Here is a 27,228-nt window from a genome sequence, read left to right as displayed (position 1 = left end):
TTTTTTTGCGATATGTGGGCCTCTCACTGTCGTGGCCTTTCCCGTTGCCGGATGCGCAAGCTCAGCGCCCATGGCTCACGGGCCCAGCCGCTCCGCGGCATGTGGGATCCTCCCGGACCGGGGCACGAACCCGTATCCCCTGCATCAGCAGGCGGACTCTCAACCACTGCGCCACCAGGGAGGCCCAAAAAGAATATATAATTTTTAAAGACTCTTTCTTAAGCAAACTAAAGACAGAATTGTGGGTTGTTTTTTTTTCATTTTGACCCAATTCTCAGGTCACTGAATCAATAGTTAAGAGGCAAAAATATTTTCCTTCCCAGTGCCCAAGGGGATATATTAAAAAGAAAGTTATTTCTTGTAAAAGGAGGCTGCATTATCCCAGTGCTTTCACACTACTTCTGCAAGGGTTTATTTTGTTGGGGGCAAAAGAAAACACTTTTCTCACTTCTCAGCAGGGAATCCCAGTGGGTTTATGGTCCCTTTCCCATCGAAGTAGTCAGTCTCTTCCCTTGAAAGTTTTCTGGTTGGGCAGATTCTCTCCTGTAAAACCAAGGGTGAGAATCTTACTCCTTCACACAACTTTTTTTTTTTAAAGTTAAACTCAAAATAACTCATCGAATAAATAAGGGCTGAATAAATCCTCAGTTTATTGAGTGATGTGAAAATTGCCCATTGTCATTTGTGTCATTTGAACCTTTTATTTCCATAATATCTAAAATTTCATGTTCTGTCTGCTTATTCGATGATCTTCATGTAGAGAGTTAGGAGGCAGAATTAAAAGCATTGTTCTTGCTGCATCTAAAGGAAGCTGGCAGCATACTAGTCATTTTCTAGAAAGAAATGTTTCTCTGAACTTTTTATCTGAGTCTGAAAGGGGCAATACAGTGAGATTAGTTTTTACTGGGAACCTGAGCATTTACCTCAAAAGCCAAAACAATTGGGTCACATTTTCTACAGCCTCTTATATAAGTAAAGTCAAATGAGTCCCACGTTCTGAAAACCAAAGTGAATTCCTTCTAAGTCTCACTTGTTCAGGACAGTTGAGCCAATAGGCTATGTCAGAACGTCAACCTAGTCACAGGAAGATCAGCTTGGAATGGATGCTCAGAAGTGAGGCACTAGAAACTGATGAAACCATGGGTGGAAATTTGACTCCTCCCACCTAGCCCAGAGGAGGCTGGTGGGAGGGAGAGCACGTAAATGTGAGGGAGGTGACAGTGATAGCAGAGTTTTTGAGATGAGAGATCAAATGGCAGATAAAACTGTATTGGAATTATCCATTTGGGTAGCCTATGAAAGACATTAGAGTGAGAGTGAAAAAGTATGATGGATTTGAGGGACAGTGCAGAGAGAATAATGCCAAGACACGGTAATGAATTGAGGTATCTTACCCTGGTCATTTATGCTATTTCACTTTACTTACATTTCAAAGCTAATAAATGGTCTGTTTGACCAAGATCATATGGTACAGAAAAGTATAGAGGGTTTCTTTATTCCTATTTATTATTTATAATCAACCACGTTTCCATATGGATTTGAAGAATTTATTCCTAAAATGGCTATAAACATCAACCCAATCTCCAGTTTCTCTCACCTGACCCATCTGGGTGATACCTCTGCACAAGAAATTAGTCACCTACAAATGGTATCTTGTGGTATGGTTTATGTAGTGAGTCTTCATCTCAACATTTGCAGCTTGTCTCCCTTGCTTTGAGAAGGCTGTTATGAATGTCATGCAGCACTTCTTATAGATTTGTTTTCATTCTCAAAAAACTTTCAGTTGAGTTACTAGAAGTTTTGTACACTCCCTTGGGGTATGTTGGTTAATTGCTAGAAAGCTGTGGAGCAATAATCAATTTGATATTAGCTGTGTTCAGGTGGATTGCTCCAAATACTACAGCATTGTTCTCGCTGAACTGCAGGATCTCAGATCCCAGCTCTTCTACTTATAGATTAATGTTGAGCAAGTTACTTAACCTCACTGTGCTTCACTTTCTTGATAGAGATATCAATAATAATAGTACCTTTCTCAAAGAGGTGCTTGTGAGCATGAAATGAACCAATACACCTAAGATCCATAAATCCATTTAAGAGTCAGAACTCTCAAATGTTAGCTATTATTATTTATACTAGAGTTGTTACCATTGTCAGGACTTAAGCACTCATCATTCTCTAACTGTGGTACTCAGTTCCATTTCTGTGTTAACACACCATGGGAGGTGTGGAAACTCAGAGCATGTGTAAAATGCTGCTTAAATCTAAAAGGACTAAGTGTGAAAGCAGAATGCACATACTCAGAGGTTTTAAATCACAAATAAACAAAAAGGGCTGTGGCCTAAGCCTGAGCATATAAAACTCATTCAGTCATGGCTTGAAAATCCCCAGTGAAGAGTGATAATATCCTCATTACAGCAAGTAGGCAAAGACCCGTGAGTACAGCAAGCTGTTAATTTTTATTCCCCTGTCACATTTCTAACAGGCTATTTTTTCCCCCCCATCATGTTTTCTGTTTTCTCTGGCTTTGTTTCCTGAACACTTCCGGAGTATTTCCTTTGCCAATTTCTGGATAATTTTCCAGTGTATTTATCTCAAATGGGACTTTTTTCTCCAGTGTTTTTTTTTTTTTTTTTTTTTCTAAGCACACCCAATCGTGACTACAGTTGCACAGATTCAAGCTTATTTTCTCTGAGGCTTTACCAGAAATCAGCCCAGGATTGCATGACAGACTCACATTTAATTGAAAACATTATATCTTTAAATTTCTCTAGAGAAGGACTGCAGTAGTTTCCTACAAAGTTAATGCTGACTTTCTGACTGGGGGATTTTTCTCCTTCATTCAACTAGCTTTAAAGACTGTACAAGTTGACAGTTTTCAAGTTGAAATGAAAGCCTTTTGCCCTTTGGTTTACCAACTGCACTGGCATCTTGACAAAAATTTCTGTAATTCCTCCTCTTGAAGTTTTAGTATACATGTGAATCAAAGTCAGGACGTTTCTCATTGCATTGTGAGTCTACTGGAACAAGAAGCTTGTGCTCTTTGATGGTTAGAGTTATCAGTACTGGAAGGTCAGCAATAACCAAAACAGGAGTCAGGTACTGAGTAAACTCCCTCTGTACCCTAAACCCATTCAAAGTGTGCCCCATTGTCCAATAGCATTAGCATCCCTCGGTACTTAACTTAGAAATGTAGAATCTACCACCCCACGCTAGATCTTCTGAATCAGAATCTCTACTAATGGGACCCAAAATCTGTGTTTTAACAAGCTCTCCCAGTGATTCTGATGCATGCTAAAATTTGAAAAAGCACTACTATATACTTTTTCATTATTTATATTTGAACTGGATATTTTTGGAGGGATTCATTATTACATCACTGCTTTCAAGAACTCCTTTCAATAAGCCATGCCCACACACTTTAGAGTGTAATTTCAAGTGGCAGATGAAAGGGCATTTCAAGCTTGTAAGATGTATGAAGGAATGGAGAGGAAAAAGGTAAGCCGTATGTCCTTTCTAGTTCTCTGTGTATCAAAATCACTCTCACACTTCAAAAGAGAGCTGGGAAAATTACTGACCTAATCAAATATCAGTCTCATTTGATCCATTCACTTTTATAGACAAACAAAAGTAGTTTCTCTCCACAGTATTTCCCACTCCAGTTCTAAGCAGTTCAGGGAAGATAATGGAGTTGCAACCTCCATTCCCCAAAAGTGTATGCCCACATGAGGCGGAATGATATACACACTACTGAAACAGAGGCAGAGCAACCTATAGACACAGTGCTGGAGATCACCAGAACCTACACCAAAGTTTATTTCTGCTTTAAAACAAGATTTATCAGAAATAAACTTGGCAGCTTTGATTCGGTACAAAGTATTATGGAGTTAGTACTCTTTAGACCATTTCAAACTAATTTTTCAATATTTTTAGTTATTTATTAATATATTTATATAGTGGAGGATGTGGTTTTAACTGTTTGCCGTAAGTTTTCAAACATGCTTCTGATATAGCCCCCAGTAACCAAAGAGAGACCCTCCTAGCATACTCTTCATTTTGCTACAATATTGTTCGTGCAAATTCGAGAAGTAAATTTATAGTTAGCCACCTCTTTTACTATAAATTAGTCTGTATAGCAGCCCCCAAATAATGCAAAAATTAGAGGAAGGGCAGAATGCTTGACAACGCTTAATAATTTGTTCAACTTTGGCAGAATCTACTCATTCATTCCTTGTTAATTTTCTCACAAATTGAATGGATTATTTAATGTTAATAACACAAACCCCATTAGTTTGATTCATTTATTTGCTATGATTTAGGTGCCAGGCTTTGCTATGTACCTGAGAAAAGAATTTTTAATGGTATTAATGTTGATTACAGAAATCACCTTTTTGAGAAGTCATTGTGCATGGCTACATTTATGTATTTCTGTATTCATCTCCCCTCCAGAAGATGACTTTCTCAATTGCAAGCACTGAACTTTGTCTTTGCAATTGTCCAGGACCTAGTCCAGGATTGAACACACAAAAAAATAAGCACAGTTTCTTCATGAAATTTAGCCACCATTTTGAAAAATCAAAGGATGTTAAATAATGTGTTTAACCAAACTCTAGCAGAATGTCCTTTAAGAAATAGTTGGTTGTTATTTTGAATTCTCCCTTGCCAAATTTTTTAAAGCCAAACAAAAACAAAACATCTCACAGTTTTTTCCTTAGTATGCTACTGTATCTAGCCATATAGAACATACCTACAGTGAATAATGAGGATTGGCTGCACATAAAATGTGAAGTCAAAGCTGCTTTGGATGACCCAGAGCCCCAGCTTTTCCCTGGGCCATCATCTTTGCTCTCTTCTTATCCCTTCCTCTACAAATGGCAGCCACCAGAGCTTCTGCTCTGGACCTCTTGATCTAGAAGGAATAGGGTTTTCAAGTAAGAGTAGTCTTTAAAATGAATCCAGAGTATCAACTGAATTTCTTATTTTACTAGTTTGTCATGTGCACATAGCAAGTATTTGCTTAGCAAATGCAAACTAATAATAATATTAAATAATGCCAATTAGGAAGGTAATCAGATAAAGTCAGTGCCTTTGTAAGCCGATATAAATTGCTTTCAGATTACCTGATGTTTTGAATTATCTGCACTACTGTTCCACTTTGGTCAGAATCAGAGGTTGATTCTGTCTCTGAAAATACACTATCTGCCTTCTCATGGACCCAGCTGGCTGCTTCTTAACATTCAATGAGTTCTGAAAGGACTCAGTGCATCAGATTCCCAATAAGTGAATTACTATTGCTATGCATTGAATAGAAATGAGTGGTCCTGAAAAGGTTACTGCAATACTGAAAGTCACTTTCTGGATAATTTGCTTTGTAAAAAAGAAGGCCTGAAATCCAGTCAGATTCAAACTGTAAAGCAGAGCACTTGATAAAATGATAATGCAAATAATCATCCCTAATATGTAAAGTCTTGCTAAATTGTTCTTATTTTTGTTGTTGTTAGAGGGAGTCAAGCACAGCTAAATACCTTAGGGTAGTGTTCCTCAACCAGGGACATTTTCCTCTCCAGGGGACCTCTGGTATGCCAGGTTTTTTTGTTTTGTTTTGTTTTGTTTTGCAGTACGCGGGCCTCTCACTGTTGTGGCCTCTCCCGCTGCCGAGCACAGGCTCCAGACGCGCAGGCTCAGCAGCCACAGCTCACGGGCCCAGCCGCTCCGCGGCACGTGGGATCTTCCCGGACCGGGGTACGAACCCACGTCCCCTGCATCGGCAGGCGGACTCCCAACCACTGCGCCACCAGGGAAGCCCTGGAAATATTTTTGATTGTTATGACTGGGTAGGGGATGCTACTGGCGTCTAGCGGATAGAGGTCAGGAATATTGCTAAACACCCATCAACACACAGGACAGCCCCACGACAAAAAGTATCCAGTCCGAAACATCGATAGTGTCAAGATGACAAGCCCTACTCTAGCGGTGACTAGGAAACTATTTAGGGTGCTCTGTTATGTAGTTTAAGCAATATTTATTTCTGTACAGCCAACAATATGTAGTTAATCTTGATTGCTCCAGAAATGTGGATCCCACATCAGTACTGAGTACCAGGTGAGGTTTCCATCCTTTTCTCTGTGTTCCAAACACATGGACCCCCATATAGAAACTAAGGCTCCCTTATAAAAGCAAAATCACATCAGTTGGGCTCAGCATAGCTCCTGGCTCATATATGAGAAATTAACCACCTGGTTCTCTCCTCTTTTACTGCTAAGTAAACATCACTAACAGATCAGTGAACTTCAGGAGAGCATTAACAATTTCTGTGTTATTCTCCTCACTGGCCATAGAAAAGGGGCCCTAAAAGTTATGTGACGAATCCTTGGATGCTATCAAAAATTATGGGTCTCAGACACACTACAGGAAAAATAAAGCTGTCTAGACTATATAAGTAACCAGGATGTAATGTGAAAAGAACATTTGGGAGACTAGGCTTCCATTGCCCTAGTTGGCTGTTTGTTTACATGTAATACTAATAACCTATGAACTATTACTCTGATCTCCAAATCTAGAGGGTAACACGTTGATAGATGTTTGGGGAAACTGCCTTCCAGACTGAATGCAGAAACTTTGGTTCATTCTCAAGTTCACCCTCTGTTCTCGGCCAAATTGTTACAGATGTCTTCCACTAAGTATCTCCATTTCTTTCCAACAGCCGATCTGCAAGATTTTGCACTTTTTTCACCAGTACATGATGTCGTGCAACTATTTCTGGATGCTCTGTGAAGGGGTCTATCTTCACACACTCATCGTGGTGTCTGTGTTCGCTGAGGGACAACGCATGTGGTGGTATTACGTCCTGGGCTGGGGTATGTATTTTCTGCAGCTGAGTTTTGAGCCACCTTTACCTCTGTCCGTATATTCAGTCTTCTTCTAGTCTTGGTCAGAGAGCAGGCAGGGGCCGAGGTCCTTTGAGGAGAGATGGGACACAGGTGCTGGCAGGAGTTCAGTCTCCAGGAGAACTTGGTAGAAACTTTTTTTTTTTTTTTTTTTTTTTTTCCTTGCGTTATGCGGGCCTCTCACTGCTGTGGCCTCTCCCATTTGCGGAGCACAGGCTCCGGACGCGCAGGCTCAGTGGCCATGGCTCACGGGCCCAGCCGCTCCGCGGCATGTGGGATCTTCCCGAAACGGGGCACGAACCCGCGTCTCCCGCATCGGCAGGCGGACTCCCAAGCACTGCGCCACCAGGGAAGCCCGGTAGAAACTTTTTAACAAGTTCACATGGACTGTGATAGCAGGAGGGTGAGTGCAGCGAAGGAGGGGTATGACTATGAGAATGTCTTCAGGAAACAAACCCAGCTAACAGATGGACTGAAAACATGTGCTGATTGAGAGATCTGATTAGACCCCCTTCAGTTTTATTGATCACGTGTTTGTAGAGCAAAGGAGAATTTCACATTTTGAATTCTGTACTCCCCTACCTTGGACCCACTTCCCTTCCTCAAGAGTGTTCCTTCCTGTCAGTCCATCAGCTGCACTCCTCTAGTGAAGGTGCAGGAAGTGGAGTCCAGCTAAGCAACAGACATAACCACATGGGCCTCCAAGTAGAACCTACCTGACCTCACAGTGCATGGCAATGGCTTTGAAAAGCTTATGGTGGGACTGTTTGAGGTGTGGCTACTACTTTTTTTTTTAAGGTTCATGGATGAGGTTTATTTTCCAATTGACAGTTTATGTTAGGTGAAACAGTCTCCATACCAGACGAGAAACAGTCACTTATTCATGTGGTTGAAAGAGTGAATTAAGTTAATTGTAGTCTTTAAACGTTTAAAAACAGTCTGGAGGAAAAAACCTATGTAGTGCTCAAACCGTACTTTTAAAAATACTATTTTATTTATACTCAAGTATGAAAAAAAAGGGCTATACTACCATGTTTACATACATACCAATATTGGAAACAATTCAATAATGAATCACATCTAAATTTTATAAAGAATACACAAACATTAAAAAAACACTGGTTATAGAAAGCAGAATAGAAGAAAAAACGATTAGCTATCATTTTCATTTCCATTAAAGAGCAGCACCCTCTGAGAAGAATCAAATCAGTTAGTAATACCTATACTGCAAAGTAATATATACAAAGGAAAGTTAGTGATTGTACTGATTTTATTACTTTTACTAAGCCATTTTATCTTCCTCACACTCAATGCAAAGAAAATAATATGAAGAAAAATATGTTCTCACCATTCACAATAAAAAGAGTCTGCTTCATTCTGCAGGCCTGGCATATTGTACAATAGGAAACACTTCATGGCTCAAGTAGATCAAAGTATCATTTTGATTCTGAGCCACCGAATAGAATCTCATGCATATTTGGTGACTGGACTAACTCCATAGGAGCTGTGATAGATTGAACCATTTCTGTGGAATCCCCAGATCTCACAAATAAGAAAAGGCCCTACACAAGAAAATATGACAATCAGTCTGTCCATAAATTCTATCTATAGGCTCTTTCTCTAGTGTAAGGTGGAAAAAGGGGCCCTTTCTTGAGTACATGGTTACAAGTGTTGCTGTAGTCTAAAGATTGCTGGATTGACACTGTGTCTGATATAATGAAGATAAGGTATACATAGAAACCACTGCCAGATTAAGAAACTTCCACAACTTGTCTCAATTCTTCAAATAATGGAGCAAGTTCCTTTTCTAGGCTGATGATTAGTCCTGTATTAGCATTGCTGCTGGCTATGAAACTCACCACCAAAGGTAAACGATTGAATTGAACCAATCTGGTAGGTGTTATAGTAACAGGTGATACTTTTATTTTTTGAAAATCCAAGTTTGCTCCCTTGGTCTGTTGCAAGGGCAAAAGTAGACAAGAAACCAGGTCTCAAAGCATGCTCTGGAGCATTATCATTGGCCACTTTAATGAAAGGCACTCCACCTCTATCTGATACAACAATAGCATGGAGCCCCTCAACACGTGGTAATTTTTTATACAGGAATCGTTGTAGGTCATCCGCCATCATGAACCCCTTTCTCTGGCAGGATCAATCTCCACGCCTGGGTTTCTGGGCCGCCTGCTTCTCTGAGCTGTCACTTCAGAGGACAGCTTCTGAGAGAGCTTCCTCTAAAAGCCGCTGTCACATGATTTGTGAGGTGTGGCTACTTCTGTACAAATTGACTAAGGGTGCTGAGGTCCTTGGGGACTCTCTAGAATTGTTCCCTTTCCCCGAGGGCTGCTAAAAGAACAGCTCCTCTGGTGGAAGGGAAGCAGACAGATAGTAAGGCAGTGAGAGGGAAAAAGCTCTGGGACGAAAACACATGCAGTGAAGCTTCCATAGTGGAGGAGGATCCCGAGGGCCATTCCACACTGTCTGTAGAGCCAAGAGCTGCCCTTACTCTCCACTGACAGGTGACTATGACTCTTGCAGCAGAAGCTGTGGATTGCCTTCAGCTAAGCCTGACTTTTAATGCAGCATTTGGGGGAGCCCCTAAAAATATCCATAAGAGAGACAGGATTTCATGAGGAGGGAGGATAATCCGAAGGCTTTCTGAAAACATCACACTTTGTAGTTAAACCCCTGCCCAACAATTATTGTTACCAACTGTATAGAAATGCCTCAGGGAAGTCATGTAAGTCTGTCTACAAATGTGTCAACCAAATCAAACAATTTTCTATTGTGCATGGGTATATTTGAGAAAAAGAATTTTTTTTTTTTTTTTTTTTTTTTACAAAAGTTACAGCTTTGCTCTAGATTACTTTTATAGAATAAAGGTTGATTTTTAAAAGATTCAGACTGACAGGACGCATCGCCAGCAGCTGTCTCCATCGTTCCATTTATAAACTCAAAGTTGTGTTTGACTCGTACTTCAAGTTCACTCAGGGAAGTAGATTCTGAGCTGCTTTAATAAAAGGTCCTGGAGCCAGAACTTACAGAGGGTAGGGTATGTACTAGCTACTCTGAAGTGTTCTTGTTGAAAGAAAACAGGATCAATGCACACGATATAAACAGAAAAACAAGAAGCCTGGAAGAAATACTGAGAGCACCATGAAGTCTTTGGAGCAGTCAGACTATGGCTTTCATATGCCATCTCAGGTCCCTTCCCTTCAGGACAACCCACCTCCCCTGTGTAAGAGAGCCCAGTTCACACACAATGAAAAGCTTTCTGGTCTCAATTAATAGTCATCATCATCACCATAGACATAACAATGGTATATGGTCATAGTGAGAGTAATAATGTACCTACCACACTGGATAATTTGTGAAAGGCTTTTAATGATCTGGATGCTGTTAACCAAACTCTCTGACAGCATATGATGTTCTAACTAAGAGCATTTTTACCTGGTTTGACCAAAGATAATCTGCACAAAAACATCAGGGCAATATGTTGACATTAAATTTGCCACTATTTCTATAAAACTGTAGTTATAGCTTTTGTACTTTTTCACATTTTAGGGCTCCCGCTGGTGCCAACCACTGCCCATGCTATCGCAAGGGCACTGTTATTCAATGACAAGTAAGTATTGTGGTTCTTAGTTAACATATTTGAAAATAAAATGCAATTGTATTGATGTATTCCCTCCTCTTTTTTTTAGTTGCTGGCTGAGTGTGGACACCAACCTGCTTTACATCATCCATGGTCCTGTCATGGGGGCATTAGTGGTGAGAATTGCTTTTTAAATCCATTATTAACAGTTAATTTAATGATAATCTGTAATAAGAACAATTTGATTTGAGTCTTTTTAAAAATGACTTTTATTTACTACAATTGGGTGGAGGGGCATAAGCTCATTTCTATACAAGCCATAGCAACAATATAGGTGTTCTTTTTTTTTTTTTCAACAATTCTATAAATTCTCCTAAAGACCAAAGGTAAGGATGTTGCTGATAAGAAAGCGAAAGACCACAAAGTCCCCCTGCAGCATTTTTCCCTGGGCTTTGCCAAACTAAACCATCTTCCATTTCACCTTTGGTCCATGAGCCATCATCATAACTACTACTGAACATGCACTTAAAGCATTTCAGGCATTTCACATACCTTGCCATGCTGTTACTAACAGCAGACCTTCCAAGTGGGTACATTGAGACATTTTACTCATTAGGAAAACTAGACCCAAAGACTCAAGTAAACTCACTTAAGATCACATGACTAGTAAGAAGTTGGGCCAGGAGAAAATATGACTGTCTAAATCTACATGCAGGCTCTTTATTTCCACCCATGGTTTACTGTATGTTGGCCATCAGAACCATCAAATTTAAAATTTAGACATTATTTTCCCCATTAACCTCAAAGAGCGTTTTCTTCAGGTAAGAGTAAGAAAAATAACAACAGTCGGGGTCATAGACCATATGCTGCTCCTGCATTGAAGAAGCATCCATTAGTAACTGATCAGATTGGGTTATCCCCCAGGCTGTCTCCCAACTTTCCTGGCCTTTCCAATGCAAATTCAATTTCTTTTGCCATTTTTCAGAGTAGTGGTGTACTTACTAGTTCAACTGCGCTCAGAAGGACCTACTAACGTGGGTCTTGAATATTTACACAACACCCCATAAGAATTCAATTTTTATTAAAGGTCTCTTTCCTTTCTTGAATTTTTGGGGTAATAACATTTATTTCTATTCCAGGTAGAAGACTTATTCTAATTATTTTAAAATAAATGATCAATTAAATTTTAAAAACACCCTTGGTTTTAAAACAAATCTTCACAGCCAAAAGTAATTTGTGATCCACTAGAATGGCTGATATTAAAAAGTGACCGTACCAAGTGTTGCCAAGGGTGAAGAGCAACTGGAATTCTCATATAATGCTGGAGGGAATGTAACCTGAAGCCACCTCTTTGGAAAACAGTTTGGCAGTTTCTCAAAGTTAAACATACACTTATCATATGAACAGGCCATTCCACTCCTAGATACTTATTCAAGTGAAATGAAAACATGCCCACACAAAGACTTGTATACAAGTATTCACAGCATGCTTATTCATAATAGTCAAATTTTGGAAACCATTCCAATTTCCATAAACAGGAAAATGAATAAACAAATTATGTATATGTATTATTTATATAATGCAGTACTACTCAGCAGTAAAAATGAATGAAATGCCGATACACACACCACAAATGAATCCCACAGATAGTATGTTAAACCAAAGAAACCAGACACAAAAGAATACACACCATATATTACTCCATTTCTGTGATGACAGGAATCAGCAGTTGCTGGAGGTGGGGTCCGGGAGTTGTTGACTGCAAAGGGGCAAGAGGGGACTTTCTGGGGTGGTGGAAATGCTCTTCTCTTGTTTGGAGTGGTTGTTACACAGGTACATACATTTGTCTAAACTTCCCAAATGTAAACTTAAAATCTCCATTTTATTGAACGTACATTATACCTCAGTGAAGTGATTTCTTTTGAAAAGTGTTATTAGAAAAAAAGAAGTCTGGGTTAGCTTTCTCCACTGCATAAGCTTTACAGATAAACTTTTCAGCCCTCATTTTACTTTTAGTTAAGTAGTCCTGCCTAAGGGAAAAATCTTCATAAGAAAGAGAAATTTAAAAGTGTCATTTATGACTTCCTTTGTAAAAGTCATAAAAACCTAAATAAAGAATAAAATACCTTCCTTAGAGTTGAACCTAATATACTTACATATACAGGAAATTATTTTCTCGTACAGGGGAAAAGGGGGGGAAATGTTAATTCACGTCTGAAGAGAGTATTTGGCTCTACTGATGCTCCGTGTTCTCGTAACACGGAGCCGATTATATTACCTCTCAGGCAGTCACTTGTGTCCCGTGTAGGCGCTATCTGCTCCCCACACTGGATAAACGAGAACTGAGGGAAGTGGGTGTCCTTCAGGGGTGCTGACCTGGAGAATTTGCTCAGAACGATCATATCTTTGCAGATCAACTTCTTCTTTTTGCTCAACATCGTCCGGGTGCTTGTGAAGAAAATGAAGGAGTCCCAGGAGGAGGAATCGCACATGTACCTGAAGGCGGTGAGGGCCACTCTGATCCTGGTGCCCCTGCTGGGGGTCCAGTTCGTCGTCCTTCCCTGGAGACCTTCCCACCCAGTGCTTGGAAGGATCTACGACTACGTGATGCACTCTCTGATTCACTTCCAGGCAGGGAAAGCACTTATTCAACCACTCACTCAGCTGGTTGGTGCAGGGCCCACAGTTTTCTGGGGCTCCTCTGAGATGAGGATGACCCTGTAGAACACGTGTTACCCAGAAGGTAACACATGTTACCTTCTCTGTCTCTCTCACTGCCTGCTTTCCCACGTTTTGAATCTTAAAATTGGGCAAGGAGACAGGAAACAGGAGGTATGAGCTTTGAGAATACATCTTTAGAGAGCAAATATATTTGTCCAGAGACTGACCCACTGCAGAGCTACTCCCACAGTGCTTTTTTTCATTCATTCATTCACTCATCCACTCATTCATTCACTTATTTATTTATGGCGCGTTGGGTCTTCATTGCTGCGCGCAGGCTTTCACTACTTGCGGTGAGCGGAGGCTACTCTTCATTGAGATGTGCAGGCTTCTCATTGTGGTGGCTTCTCTTGTTGCAGAGCACAGGCTCTAGGCGCACGGGATTCAGTAGTTGTGGCACTCAGGCTCAGTAGTTGTGGCTCACGGGCTCTAGAGCACAGGCTCAGCAGTTGTGGCACAAGGGCTCAGTTGCTCTGCGGCATGTGGGATCTTCCAGGACCAGGGCTCGAACTCGTGTTCCCCTGCATTGGCAGGTGGATTCTTAACCACTGCGCCACCAGGGAAGTCCCTCCCACAGTGCTTTTGACCTTTCCTTCCCCTCCCCAGCATCCGAGGGCCACATTTGGTTTTGCTTTATTGAGGGGACTGTTGAAGACCAATGTAACCAATGCCAATTCGCTTTCCGACCTGGATTATTATCAGTATAGTCGCTAATGCCATGAAAACACAGGGCAGGGAAGCAGATGTTTCGATCAGTGTGAAATGCCAACACTGGACCCCGAGCTGGAATCTATATCCCTCTTAAACTGGAAGCCAGTTTCCAGTCACTTCACTTCATTGCCTTGGCTCTGACTAGAGAGGTCAGAACCTTAGAATACCTATATTTATCCCATCCCTACAATGTCAGGCAGACCACAGAGAATGGGTATGGCTGACACTCTCACGTTGTCCAATCAGAAATCATCATAATTATAGCTACCATTCACTAATATATAGCACTTCATGTGTGAGGTAAGTATTCTCATGCCTATTACAGATAAGGAAATGGGCTTTTCTGGTTAGTGGCAAAGTCAGGAGATATAACTCTGAAGCTGACCTAAAATCTCGTAACTTACAGCCTCCAAGCCAACAGCCAAAACTGTGAAGGAAACCAGGTTTTGTGAGCACTTTGTTGCTTCTGCTTTCCCATTACTCCCAGGACCCTCAGCTGGTCCCACCCACGCATATACTGTCTCCCATACAGTAATTTTCAGACCTTCCTTTCGTAAATACACACTGAATTGTTTTCCCAGGAGCTGTAATGAATTTGCACAGAGCATCCACGCCTCCTGCTCTGTTACCCTCCATCTGTCAGAGGGATGTCAGGAATCCATCTTTGACAGTTCAGTGACTACACAGGGAAATGTATCCAGGTCTCTTCTCATCTGGGAGAGAATGGAGCAGCCTCTTGGGGGTCGTCCCAGGTGGTCCCATGTCTGCCACACAGGGGTGGAGAGTGGCTACCTTGTTTCCGTTCACTTTGCTTCAGATCCAAAGCCTCGTTGAAGGCACAGTGTGAGGTACTTTGAAGGCAAGGGTGGGACATGGCGTGTCCTAAGGCAGAAGTGAGTCTGCTACGGGCTCTTAGGCCAGAGTTCTGCTGTCTCAATTATTCATGCCCAAGTAGTTTTGTTTTCTACTGCTGAGGCTTAATGTAAAGAAAGAGGTCAAGATTAATAGGGCTTAAAATTAAGTTTAGGAATTATTTTAATAATCTGCTCTATTATTTTGGCCATTTCTATAGGCAGTTAAAGCCTGGACACAAGGAATCTTCTGAGTAGTGACCGGAACCTCAGAAGTTACTTAGTCCACGTCCTTATTGGAGAGATGGACTTGGCTGTGGGAACGGTACTGCACTAGCTCACCATGAGGACACAGGGCACAGTCAGGCCCACAGCCATGCACTGACTGTGACACTTGTGCTTGCAAAAGTTTTCTCTACTAAACGCTACAAGATCTCAGTTTTTAAGTGTTTTAGGTCCAAAGATTCTTTTCAAATCCCCTGTAACCAGCATATGCTGCTACAAATCTCCACGTTAAAGGCCGTAATATATTAACCAGATTGACGAGAGTAGTCTTTTTAGCCAAACAATAGAATCCTAACGAGAAAAAGGCATTTCTAATGGAATATTCTTGTAGTGAAGCACTGAACATGAGTGGTAGTAACTTTCATCGAGCCCTGGCTTGCTATTGCCGTAGTGACATGTTCCTCTCCAGGTTGTCTGTTTATATGGATTACTAAACAACACAATGCACACAAAAATAATTTCAACTCTATTTTTCCTCCTCTTTTTAGGGATTCTTTGTTGCCGTCATTTACTGCTTCTGCAACCACGAGGTAAGCGTGTGTTACATGTAATACCGTCACTCGTTTATATAAAGCCAGCACTTTACAGTCTCCAAAGGGCCTCTGTGCACTTTTCATTTGCTCTCACTTCTACAGTTGACCTTAGAGGGTTTCATGACTAGCTGGATCATATTTTTTTCCACTACTGCAAGTTGAATCTTACCTGTGTTTTTGTGTGGTACAACTGATTATCCAGACAGGTAGCTAAATTCTCATTTCCTTGGATTATCCTTAAGCTGGTCAGCACCCTGAGCAGCAACAGTGAAAGCTATTTTGGATTCCGTAGAATCGAAGTCACATCCCCATTCGCTTTGGAAGACCCAGCTCACTAGGGCAGAACCAGTATCCAGCCAGTTTGTCCTGGTTCACTGCCTTCTTTTCCAGTTGCTTGATGCCACTGTCATACCACTTATTCAACATTTTGAAAATCACCCTGGAGTTAAGACTCAAAAGGGAATAAGTAATTTGTTATCTGAATATTTAGATCAGTAAAATCTAGAGATCCACATGACCAGTGTTTCAAGGGGTTTTTTAGCCAGAGTCCCCTTTCTTCCAGTGATATCTTGCCTGGGAGCCCAATTTGTAAAACACAAGTGGAGCTGCTTAAATTTGTACCAAAGAACTTCCAGGGCTTCAAAGAACATGATTTGAAAGCTCCCTCATTTTTCAGGTGAGAAATCTAAACTCCGGAAAGATCACGTGACTTTTGCCCAATGTCACAATCATAGTTTATAACCAGGACTAGAACCCATATTTCCTGATTTCCAATTAAATGGACTAAATCTTCCACTGCACGGCATTACGTCTATGACTCCTTCCTGAAGTTTCGTTAGTACGCTTTCTTGAGTTATACACCTCATAACTTTTAATGTAAAAGTATTTGTGATAATTTTAAATTAATTCCTATTAAGAATCATTTTATACCAAGGCAAATCACATTTTGTTAAAAGATCAATGGGGCTTCCCTGGTGGTGCAGTGGTTGAGAGTCCGCCTGGCGATGCAGGGGACACGGGTTCGTGCCCCGGTCTGGGAAGATCCCACATGCCGCGGAGCGGCTGGGCCCGTGAGCCATGGGCGCTGAGCCTGCGCGTCCGGAGCCTGTGCTCTGCAACAGGAGAGGCCACAACAGTGAGAGGCCCGCGTTTTGCAAAAAAAAAAAAAAAAAAAAAAAAAAAAAAAATAAAAAATCAATGTATTATTTTCCAGTTAGTAATAAGAATGATTTTCTAACCATTATTAATTGATAGTTAATGGATTTTCTAGTCTTTATTTCTTCAGTTAAATAATATTCAGTGAGCACCTATATTTTGCAGCTCTAAAACCTCTTGCTCCTCTCCAACCCCAAAACTGCAAGATGGTTGCCCCTGCTCTCCCTTTTGATTGATTCATTTTATTGCTTCATTCATTCATCCATCAACTCTTTCCTTAATCAAACAAAAATATACTGTGCATCCACTATTGCTAGGGACTATACTGAAAGTCTGGGATAGAAATGAAAAGACATCCTTCTGTTACCAGCTGTTAAAGTGTTTTTGTTTTTTTGTTTTTTTTTGCGGTACGTGGGCCTCTCACCGCTGTGGCCTCTCCCGTTGCGGAGCACAGGCTCCGGACGCGCAGGCTCAGCGGCCATGGCTCACGGGCCCAGCAGCTCCGCGGCATGTGGGATCCTCCCGGACCGGGGCATGAACCTGTGTCCCCTGCATCGGCAGGCGGACTCTCAACCACTGCGCCACCAGGGAGGCCCTAAAGTGTCTTTTAAGAACAGTAAAAACTAATAAATAAATAGGGCTTAGGTCACCCCATCTTTATATCAATTTCTGTGAATGAATATCCCTGCCTTTTGAGTTGGCTCAGGTGGCATACAAAATAAATGTTTTCATCTAAAATAATATCGATATAGGGCTAATATAAAAATCAGATTTAGGAAGGGCATACCTTGAAAACACGAAAGGCTTGCATGCGTCTGTAAAAATACTTCAGTACTGATTGTGTCTTATCCATGATGCTATCTTTGAAGTGGCAGGCGTAGAAAGCAAGCCCAGAGGTGCTCCTAACAATTGAAAGTCTCTAATTCAAGTATGTTACCTTTGCTTTTGGAAGTAAAGAAACCATCCCCATTTGAGTTAATATCATGTTACTGGGGGAACGTACCAGTGTGACGTTTCTAATAACACCAACTGTGTACTGTGCCAAATGTAGTATCAGCTCAGCCCCATGGATTGCAGGCATCTGGGCCTCTTGTGAGCTTACTGTCTTACAACACTGAACATGGGTAGGGCACTTACACATGCGGAAAGTGATTGCCAGCCGCATGGTTGTGATCAGGCTTTGCCTGGCTGAATGTTACATTTTAGCAGAGATCTAGGGAGCTAATATGTCAGTTCTACAATGAAGATACAGGTTTTAATTTTTGTTTATTATCCATGTTATCAGTGACTCCTACTGTGGAAATGGATCAGATAGTCAATGGGTAGGTTAAAAGCAGGAAGGGAATGTTGAGGATTACAGTACAAGGAATCAGGAAATGAGCATGAGAGCACGCTTATGTAACAGACATTTCCCACAACTTTTCCAAGTGTGGACATTGACCACCCAATCATTTCAGTAAATTGTTAAGTATCTAAGAGACCACAAAAAGATGATTACAACTATGGAGAGGCCCAGTTTTTCTAAGCAGTGGCTTAAAAATTGAGAGTACTAACAACACAGTGCAGGTTTTCCCTTTTTCATTTTTCTTGCTATTGCCCATGTACTGTGGATAAAATAGTTTGTGGATCAAAGCAGCAAGGTCTAGAAGGATCTCAATTTAATAGTCACAAATTGAAATGTGTGAAAACTAAAATTTTGTTTATTTGCTGTAACTTAGCTTTGCTTTGAAGAGCTCATTCCATCAGCCTCTAATAGTTTACAACAGTCTCTTTCTAGAAAATATTTAGTTCAAAAGCCTTTGAACAAATGGGCAGCTGGTTTCCAAGTATTATGCTGGCACCCCCTGTTGAAGTTCATGGTGGCTCCCCTCACTTCTGAGGACCCTAGAGATCCTTTCACTCTGCAGGCCCCAGCCCTATCCTGAGACACCAGTCCTCCCTTCCAGGCCACCTGAGGAGCCTGGAAACTCAGGCCCCTTTCTTCACCTTTGTGAAGGGCCTGTGAACCTGTCTTTAGTACGTGCCATAGTCACTGCCACTCCACTGCTCAGGCACCATGTTGGACCTGGTACCAGGCCAAGAGTGGGACTTCTTTACAAGGCTATCAATTTTCAGGACTGTGCTCTCAGAAGCAAAGAGAAAGACCTGCTATACAGGAATGGTTCTGTTATTCCTTGCTTGCTTCTCTCCATTTTTTCAAGTATTCAGTCCATGAAGTGGAAATGCAAAGTCATTTGTGTCTCTTTATATCTCTCTCTCCTCTTCCTCTGGGGCGGGGGTGGGGGGTGGACTGGAAGGGCTCTGTACTCACCACCTCCCCTTCCTGTCTATAAGGGGCTCTCCCTATGTCATATCCTGCATGTTCGCTATACTGTTGCTTTTATTTCTTTAACATCTTTATTGGAGTATAATGGCTTTACAATGGTGTGTTAGTTTCTGCTTTATAACAAAGTGAATCAGCTACACATATACATATATCCCCATATCTCCTCCCTCTTGCGTCTCCCTCCCTCCCACCCTCCCTATCCCACCCCTCTAGGTGGTCACAAAGCACTGAGCTCATCTCCCTGTGCTATGCGGCTGCTTCCCACTAGCTATTGATTTTACAGTTGGTAGTATATATACGTCCGTGCCACTCTCTCACTTCGTCCCAGCTTACCCTTCCCCCTCCCCTTGTCCTCAAGTCCATTCTCTAGTAGGTCTGCGTCTTTATTCCTGTCCTGCCCCTAGGTTCTTCAGAACCTTTTTTTTTCTTTCCTAGATTCCATATATATATGTTAGCGTACGGTATTTGTTTTTCTCTTTCTTCACTCTGTATGACAGACTCTAGGTCCATCCACCTCACTACAAATAACTCAATTTTGTTTCTTTTTATGGCTGAGTAATATTCCATTGCATATATCTGCCACATCTTCTTAACCCATTCATCTGTTGATGGACACTTAGGTTGCTTCCATGTCCTGGCTATTGTAAATAGAGCTGCAATGAACATTGTGGTACATGACTCTTTTTGAATTATGGTTTTCTCTGGGTAAATGCCCAGTAGCAGGATTGCTGGGTCGTATGGTAGTTCTATTTTTAGTTTTTTAAGGAACCTCCATACTGTTCTCCATAGTGGCTGTATACTGTTGCTTTTAGTAAAGTTCTATTTTCAGACCACTTCATATGCAAAAACAAGTTTTTCTATTTAGAAATTTTTTCTCTCAATAAAACTTATCTTTCAAAAATACTGTCTTTCTAGAGACTCAAGAAAGCTTTGGGACTCAAAGCTAAACAAGGATTTCTTTGTCCTAGACAAAGGAAAGAAACATCAGAACTCCTGGGATAAATCCCACTTTCCATTCAGCAGCACATAACTGCAAGTGCTTATAATGAACTTAATGGGAAAACAAAGGCCAAAGACAAAAACATCCAAATTCAACCACGAACGTTCCAACCTGAGTTTCTTTTTTTACAGATGTAGAAATGGAGGCCCCAAATGTTACCAACCTTATACAGTTAGTTAATAATAGAGCCAGGTGTAATAATTATGTCTTCAAGCCATCAGACCAGGGCTCTATTTTTTAAAGTTGGCAATAAATTGACATAATCGAGGAAATGTGAAGTGTTAATTGCTTTTATAACGAGCAACAAATTTATGTAATTCAAAACTTTGTATATTATACTTACCCCATGGGCAACTCCTTACATTTCTGATGCTTTTCAGGAGCAACCAGAGTCTCCCCTGTATTTTTCAGATTCAATGCCCACATTCTTGTGATCAAAGCAGCGTTAGGCTCAACCTGTGGTATTATAGGAGATAATTGCCCTTATTAAACTGTATTAAATTGAAGTGTCTTTCACATGCTGCTAAGGGCCTATTCTTACATGTGTGGTCTACAAATGGAAGCAGATTGCCATCTCCACACAAAAGGATAGGTTATAATTTTGGAATACAATTATAGGAGGCTATGAACATTTCTCTAACAGTTTTAAAAAACTGAAATAGACTTCACACCCTTTGGCCTCATGCTGGGTACTTCAGTAGTATGCATGGATGCTCCAATGGAGATTGTTTTAAAAGGACAGATGAGGCAAAACAAAGACTTCCTTTTTTTTTTTTTCCTGCTGGGCACTGTCTGCCTCGGATACCTCTAAATATCTGTGTTGTGTTTTAGCTATAAAGACAATGTTGGTATTTAAGAGATGCTGAATCCACAGAAACTATCAGTTCCCTTTGTCTGGGGACATTGCTTCTCCAGAATTATGCTGAGCCAGTATATTTCCTAATTCCTCAACAGGGCACTTGATAGTTCCTAGATTATAAAGCTGGCATTTAAGGACCTGTTTAGTAGACAGTACAACCCAAATAAAGCAGCACTATCTCTTTGTTAGTCTCAACAAGAAAATACATTGTAAAGAAATCCAAAGTTCAAAAGAGAATTGGAAAGCAATTTAAATATTTACTAGATTCTTGAAGAGGTACTAAAAGAGAAATTTCATTGCATGGCAAAACGTAAAATTTACTCATGTTTTATCTGAAAGTATAACTCAGTAGGGATGCTCTTTCCCAGATAGATCCAGCTGTGGTTTCATATCAATCCTTTCTGATATAATCAGTCTCGTCTCTCTTCACTTCTGTAGCTCTCCCTACTGCACAGATTGCAAAGCAAAAGCCCAGAAACTGATAGGGAAACATAGTTGTCTTCTTGGGGAGTGAGGTGAAGGACAAAGTGAGTGATGGAAGGGGAGCGTCTGAACTATTTATTCATTAATACCTTTAATAAACACCTTTGTATTTGAAAATATATTCCTAGGGTGATCTTCCCACCAAGAGTATTTTCTTTCCTTTTCCCAAAAGATCCAACACCTTTTGCCAGTGCAAATCACAATGTGAAGAAAACTTTCATTTGCATTAGCATCAGATATTTTACCAGGCTGTAGAGTACTCTTTGTGGAGACCTAGCTTGGAATATATGAGAGAGAACTGAACATGAGATCAGAAACTATGTAATTAAGAGCTCTTTTTTATTTTCTTAACACCACCACCCTCCAAATATATATATATATATATATATATATATATATATATATATATATATCCACCCATATGACGTAAGAGTTTCCTTTAGTCTGAAGACTTGAGGCCACCATCCTGCCATAATAAGAGTATAATAATAGGAATAATAGCCTCCTTGTATGGTACTTACATCTTAGAAGCCACTTTGATTCATAGTGCAACAATTTAATCCTTCAAACAGCTAGGTGAGGTAGAAGAGTTGTACTGAAGAAAGGAGTCTCAGAGGGGTTAACTATCCTACCCAAGATTTCATGGCTAATGTGGGCAGAATCAGTTTCTTGACCCAAAGTTCAATACTTTTTCATGGCATCAAATGAGACCCAGTGAAATGGCCTTATCAGTGGAAAAGGAAAGGAAAGGTGATGTGATGTTACCTGGTGATGACCATTCCCTCCCACGCAGCTCGTTGCTGGTACAATATTACAAGTGGTTGCTTCTGATAATTTCCAAAATTAGCGACCCATTGGAGCTCAAGGGTAATTCCCCCAAATCATACACCATGGTGTGAGAAAGACCTAATCACAACTGTAGATGACCTAGTGTTTTACAGTTCACCTCAGGGAGGAATTCAAGTCTCTTCCTCAAATTCACTCTAGCCAGTTTTAGCATCCCACCCTAATACCACCAGACGCTAACGTCCAAAATTAGCGACCCATTGGAGCTCAAGGGTAATTCCCCCAAATCATACACCATGGTGTGAGAGAGAAGACCTAATCACAACTGTAGATGACCTAGTGTTTTACAGTTCACCTCAGGGAGGAATTCAAGTCTCTTCCTCAAATTCACTCTAGCCAGTTTTAGCATCCCACCCTAATACCACCAGACGCTAACACACTAATTACAATACGGTCATGGATGATCATTTTCTTGACTTAAAGAGGGAGAAAATCATTCTAGAATGGATGTTGACAACCATTCAACAAACATTTGTTGAATAACTGCTCTATGCCAAACAGCACGACATCTGGTAATACAAAAATGAATAAGACATGGTTAGTTAACCACTAACCAGAGCTTTATCGGGCACACCCCATCTCAAGCCACGTTGGATAAAGGAAAATCAACAGTATGAGGCCATTATCATAAAATCCAGAACTGTGCAATGGTTTCCATATATTTTTGTCATGACCAATAATGTAAAAGCTTCTGCTGTATCAGAGGTTGTAGCAGATAAAAAGGTTTCAAACTCTGTCTCCCTAATATGGCGTGGATGCCATATTGAATGTGAAACTAAGTCAAATTTTCATTCATTGACTGTAAGAGCTAATGAAGAAAGCTTTGCTCAAAACAGCAAATAACCTTGCCAGTGGTAGTTGAGGCAAGTAACTCAGTTCTCCAGTTCGCAAATTCTTCTTCCAAGATGGTATATTCCACAGGCAGAGCATTTACCACACGGCCCTTTAGATGAGAATTACAATTCAACCTCCCCTAACCTCTGAGAAGCTCCAAGACCTGTGCTCATGAACTTGGCTCAGATCATTTCCGACCATTGTATGAACACAAGGTTCTCTCTTCTCTTCCAGGTCCAAGCTGCTCTGAAGCGTCAATGGAACCAATACCAAGCCCAGCGCTGGAGTGGCCGCCGCCGCGCCAACCGGGCCGCCAACGCTGCTGCTGCCACTGCCGCTGCCGCCGCCGCCCTGGCTGAGGCTCCTCAGATGCCTGTCTACATCTGCCATCAGGAGCCAAGGAACGAGCCCACCAACAACCTAGGCGAGGAGGGGGCTGAGGTCATTGCTGTTGAGGGTGCTGAGGTCATCGCCATGGAAATCATCGAGCAAGAGTCATCCGCTTGAATGTGACGCAAATACAGCATCGTGATCACTGAGCCCTCATTTCCTGGGAGAAAGACCGACCATGCATTTAAAGTGATTTCCATCCTCCCAGGAGCAAACATCTCATTTGTGAGAATTATTAAGTGCATTTGTCCATAGTGAACCTGAAGAAAGTTTTACTTGGTACTGTTGCTACCAGGTGACAGTCTCAGAATGGAGTCTCCCTCTGCAACACTTGTGAACTCCTGTGAATTCCACCTTTCATCCAGGAATGAGATACAAATGTCATAGTAATGCAAGCAAAGTGTCCAAGTAAAACACAGTTAAATTGACCTAGTTCAGATACAGGGTGCTCCTTGTTAATCTTGAGCCATTTATACCTTTGAGAAATTAAAATCACGGTCAATGTTTTTCTTTTTAGCTCTAAAGTTTGAATTAGGATACCTCTGTATTTGGCTATGGATCTGATTTTTAATTTTTTTTAATTTCTGTCAATTCTGATGTTACTCAGATGTTTTACCATCCACACAATGTAAACTGCACAAATTACAATGTGACCTCCACAAGACAATGTGGCTTTCTAATATAGAGATGAGATGACCAAGTGTGTGTGGGGGAAAGGATTTGCACTTGGCAGGAAAATGTAATGCTTTAAATGAAAAAGAAATTTAGAGTCAGTTTGCTCTAAACCTTAGATGGGTCAATTTGTTAATTGGTTTACTAATACTGATGCTCATCTTGGTTTTGGATAATCCTATCTGTTGTGCAGGCCCTAACTGCTGTGAGGAATTGGCCTTCATGTTGCTAACATTTATAAATTGGGAGGTCACAAAGAATCCATCACTAAATTTTTCACAAAACTGCCAAAAATATAATTCCTAGTGGAAGAGAATTCCACTTTCCTAAACTCCAGGATTTATAAAGCAAATCATTCCAAGGTTTATAAAGCAGATTACCTCTTGCCCTTGGGTGCTATCTAGCAGTAAAAGATAAATTTGTTTAACACTGGTAATTAAAAGACTCCATACAAGTCCATTAACTGCTTTCCACCCAGCTTCTAAACTAAACAAGATCTCAGCCTTTTCCAGGAAGATTCAGTAGGACTAATTAGATATCAGTTTGTAGTTGACCTCTTGTTTGCTGCTATTAGTGAAACAGGAGGGGGAAAAAAATTACTGCTACAAGTTTAACTATATACCAACTCACTTAAAATAAAAATAGACTTTCTCATTAAAATCCAATATTATACTCCCATACCTCTCTTTACTTCCTGCAATATAAAATCTTCAAAAATCCCTGAGTAAACCATTATCATTACTAGCACCGGAAATTAATTTGTGAATTTGCAACAGTAATCAGTTACCGTTAGTTAATTTGTATGCTAAATGAGGAGATACACTGAAGCCCTCCAAATCTCCTCTCATGTACATCATCTTATGCCACTGCCTTTCAGAAATGATATAGTTTTGGAAAGACAAAAAGTTGATTTGTTCTGGTTGCATATTTAATGCACCCAAAGAAAATTATATTCTTTCACAGAAAATGTATTTTGGATACTAAAGTAGCTTAAGTCTCCTTTACTTGAATGTAAGGGAGGATTTGAAAAGAGGGTATTTTTCCAATCACAGTGTTTATGTAATAGTGTTCCTATTTTTGTTTACAAACATGGAAAACAGAGTATTTCTGGCAGCTCTAGCACAAATGTGATAATATTTGGCTGAAATATTCTAGATGCTATTGTGCTAATATAGTAGCGGCTGAAGAAAATCAAACAGCTTACTATAGAAATGTGCACAGTGCCAAAATATTTGAAATGCTTATGCTACATCCATGTATGAATTAATACAGAGTATGTGATAAGCAAAAAGTTGTATATGTGCATATTTTTCTAAAGAAACATATTCTTCATCTTTTCATTCATTCATTCATCTCATCTCTTAAACTAATTCCATATTCTGTTTCAGCTGTGGGATGCTGACATCACATCTTGCTTGTATTACAGGAGAAGGCAAGATAATCCAAACACATAGGTTAGAAAGCCATATGCGAAACATCAGGGTTATTATCTTTGTCAGTGGAACCATCTTCAGTCTTCAATTTGACTAGACCCTCCAAAGCACAGTTCTCACACCCTTGCTAAAGCAAAACCACACACAAGTGGCAATCTATATTGTATAAGTTTGGGCAGCACAGCAAAGAAAGCTAGGGCAAGAAAATATCACATTCTTTTATCACTCTTGGGGTTTTTGTTTGGGGTTTTTTTTTTCACTATTGTGGGACCAGACGTGAACTGTTTCAACATCACATCAGATCATTAGAATCGTTACAATCATTGATTTTTAAGATAGTTTTGGCTGGATTAAAGGCAACTAATTAAATATCATTAGAATGCCTAAAGGCCACTATTGGAAAGATTTTCAGGTCTGGAAATGAGGAATAAATGAGAACTATGATGAGTTAATACAGGGGGACAGGAGCAATTTGTAGGGTCTTCATACTACGTGACAGCAACCAGAATTGTTGGCCTCAGGAGATCTGGGGAACTTTTTCAGAAAGGATACATCAGGGCTACATTTTTCCCTTTGTGTTCCACTGGGAGAAACAAATATCCTTACCCTCGTGATACTGAAGAACAAAAATAATTTCCCATCATACCGTAAAATCTGATTCTTCCACAGGGTAACTGGAACTCAGAGGATCAGCTGCCCACCTGCTTTGATCCAAAACTGGCCTTTGGATACATGTGGATATCATGGTTCCTGGAGGAGGGAAAGATGTTGGAAGAGAAATGATAGAAATGCTGTCATCACAGATCTCCAACCCTTCTCATTCATTCCTGCATTCACTGTCATTGATGAAACAGATGTTTCATACACCTTTCATTCGGCTATACAACAAGTCATCATGACAAAGTTCTTTGTGTCAAACCTGCCAAGTGAACCCATACCCTTAAACCATAACCACTGATATCTTTGGGGCGGAAGCACACACACATGGGGTTGGAGGTGGTAGCTGCGTGTGACCTTTTTTCCACATTAGTGCTGGGTGGGACAGCTAAGTTATAAGAAGTATTCTCAGAACAAGATCTCTGCATAAAGGCTTAGCAAGGACTCATTTTCTTGATAATAAGGTCTAAAGTAGTAATTATTTCATTGGCTAGGTTACAGTTCAACATCTTATGTTTGGAGTTAACACTCAGAGTTTAAAATAAGGTTATTCATGAAGAGGATGGATCAGAAGACATATTTAGAAAAGCATATTTAGAAAGCTCAGAAAGAAATGGTCATTTGTTATTGTGAGAGTGGAAACAGGTGCCTCGCTCCTAACTTAAGCTTAGGAAAATTAATTTTACTGAACCAATCCATAGATAACTTGTAATGAGGTGGAGAGGGAGGTTGGGGAATTAGCTGGAAGCATAAAGAAAAAGGATGATAATACGTGCGTGTGAAGACAAAGAAAGAAACCACATTTGAAAATTTAAAACTAACAGTACTTCTGATGGTTTTTGTTCTTCTGGACATAGAATTAACATGTTTAATATCTGTGAAAAATAAGCATTGAAGGAGGGAAAACATGGCCATTGAAACTAAGCTAACTTAGGTCAGGAAGAGTTTCTAATATCATATCTTCCTTCATTTGGATTAGCAAACACCTCTGAAAGA

The 27,228-nt window shown here is 40.5% G+C and overlaps 1 protein-coding gene and 1 pseudogene across 1 annotated transcript in view; one reads left to right on the top strand and one right to left on the bottom strand.

The window, feature by feature from the left end:
- The window catches only part of CALCR (calcitonin receptor), a 148,530-nt gene extending 124,507 nt beyond the window's left edge, over positions 1 to 24,023 (top strand). Inside the window, exons 9-14 of the mRNA XM_007472020.1 lie at positions 6,701 to 6,854; positions 10,446 to 10,506; positions 10,586 to 10,652; positions 12,889 to 13,107; positions 15,533 to 15,574; positions 23,315 to 24,023. Of these exons, the coding sequence (XP_007472082.1) occupies positions 6,701 to 6,854; positions 10,446 to 10,506; positions 10,586 to 10,652; positions 12,889 to 13,107; positions 15,533 to 15,574; positions 23,315 to 23,587 (816 nt within the window). The 3' untranslated portion in view covers positions 23,588 to 24,023. The remainder of the gene's footprint in view (positions 1 to 6,700; positions 6,855 to 10,445; positions 10,507 to 10,585; positions 10,653 to 12,888; positions 13,108 to 15,532; positions 15,575 to 23,314) is intronic.
- On the bottom strand, positions 8,636 to 9,011 carry LOC103076629 (ragulator complex protein LAMTOR3 pseudogene; annotated as a pseudogene).
- Positions 24,024 to 27,228: the final 3,205 nt, after the last annotated feature.

This window comes from Lipotes vexillifer, unplaced genomic scaffold (assembly GCF_000442215.2).
Source record: "Lipotes vexillifer unplaced genomic scaffold, Lipotes_vexillifer_v1.1 scaffold1704, whole genome shotgun sequence".
NCBI classification, from domain to species: domain Eukaryota; kingdom Metazoa; phylum Chordata; class Mammalia; order Artiodactyla; family Lipotidae; genus Lipotes; species Lipotes vexillifer.
The sequence above is the reverse complement of the archived record's forward strand: the minus strand, read 5'-3'. Positions and strand labels throughout refer to the sequence as shown.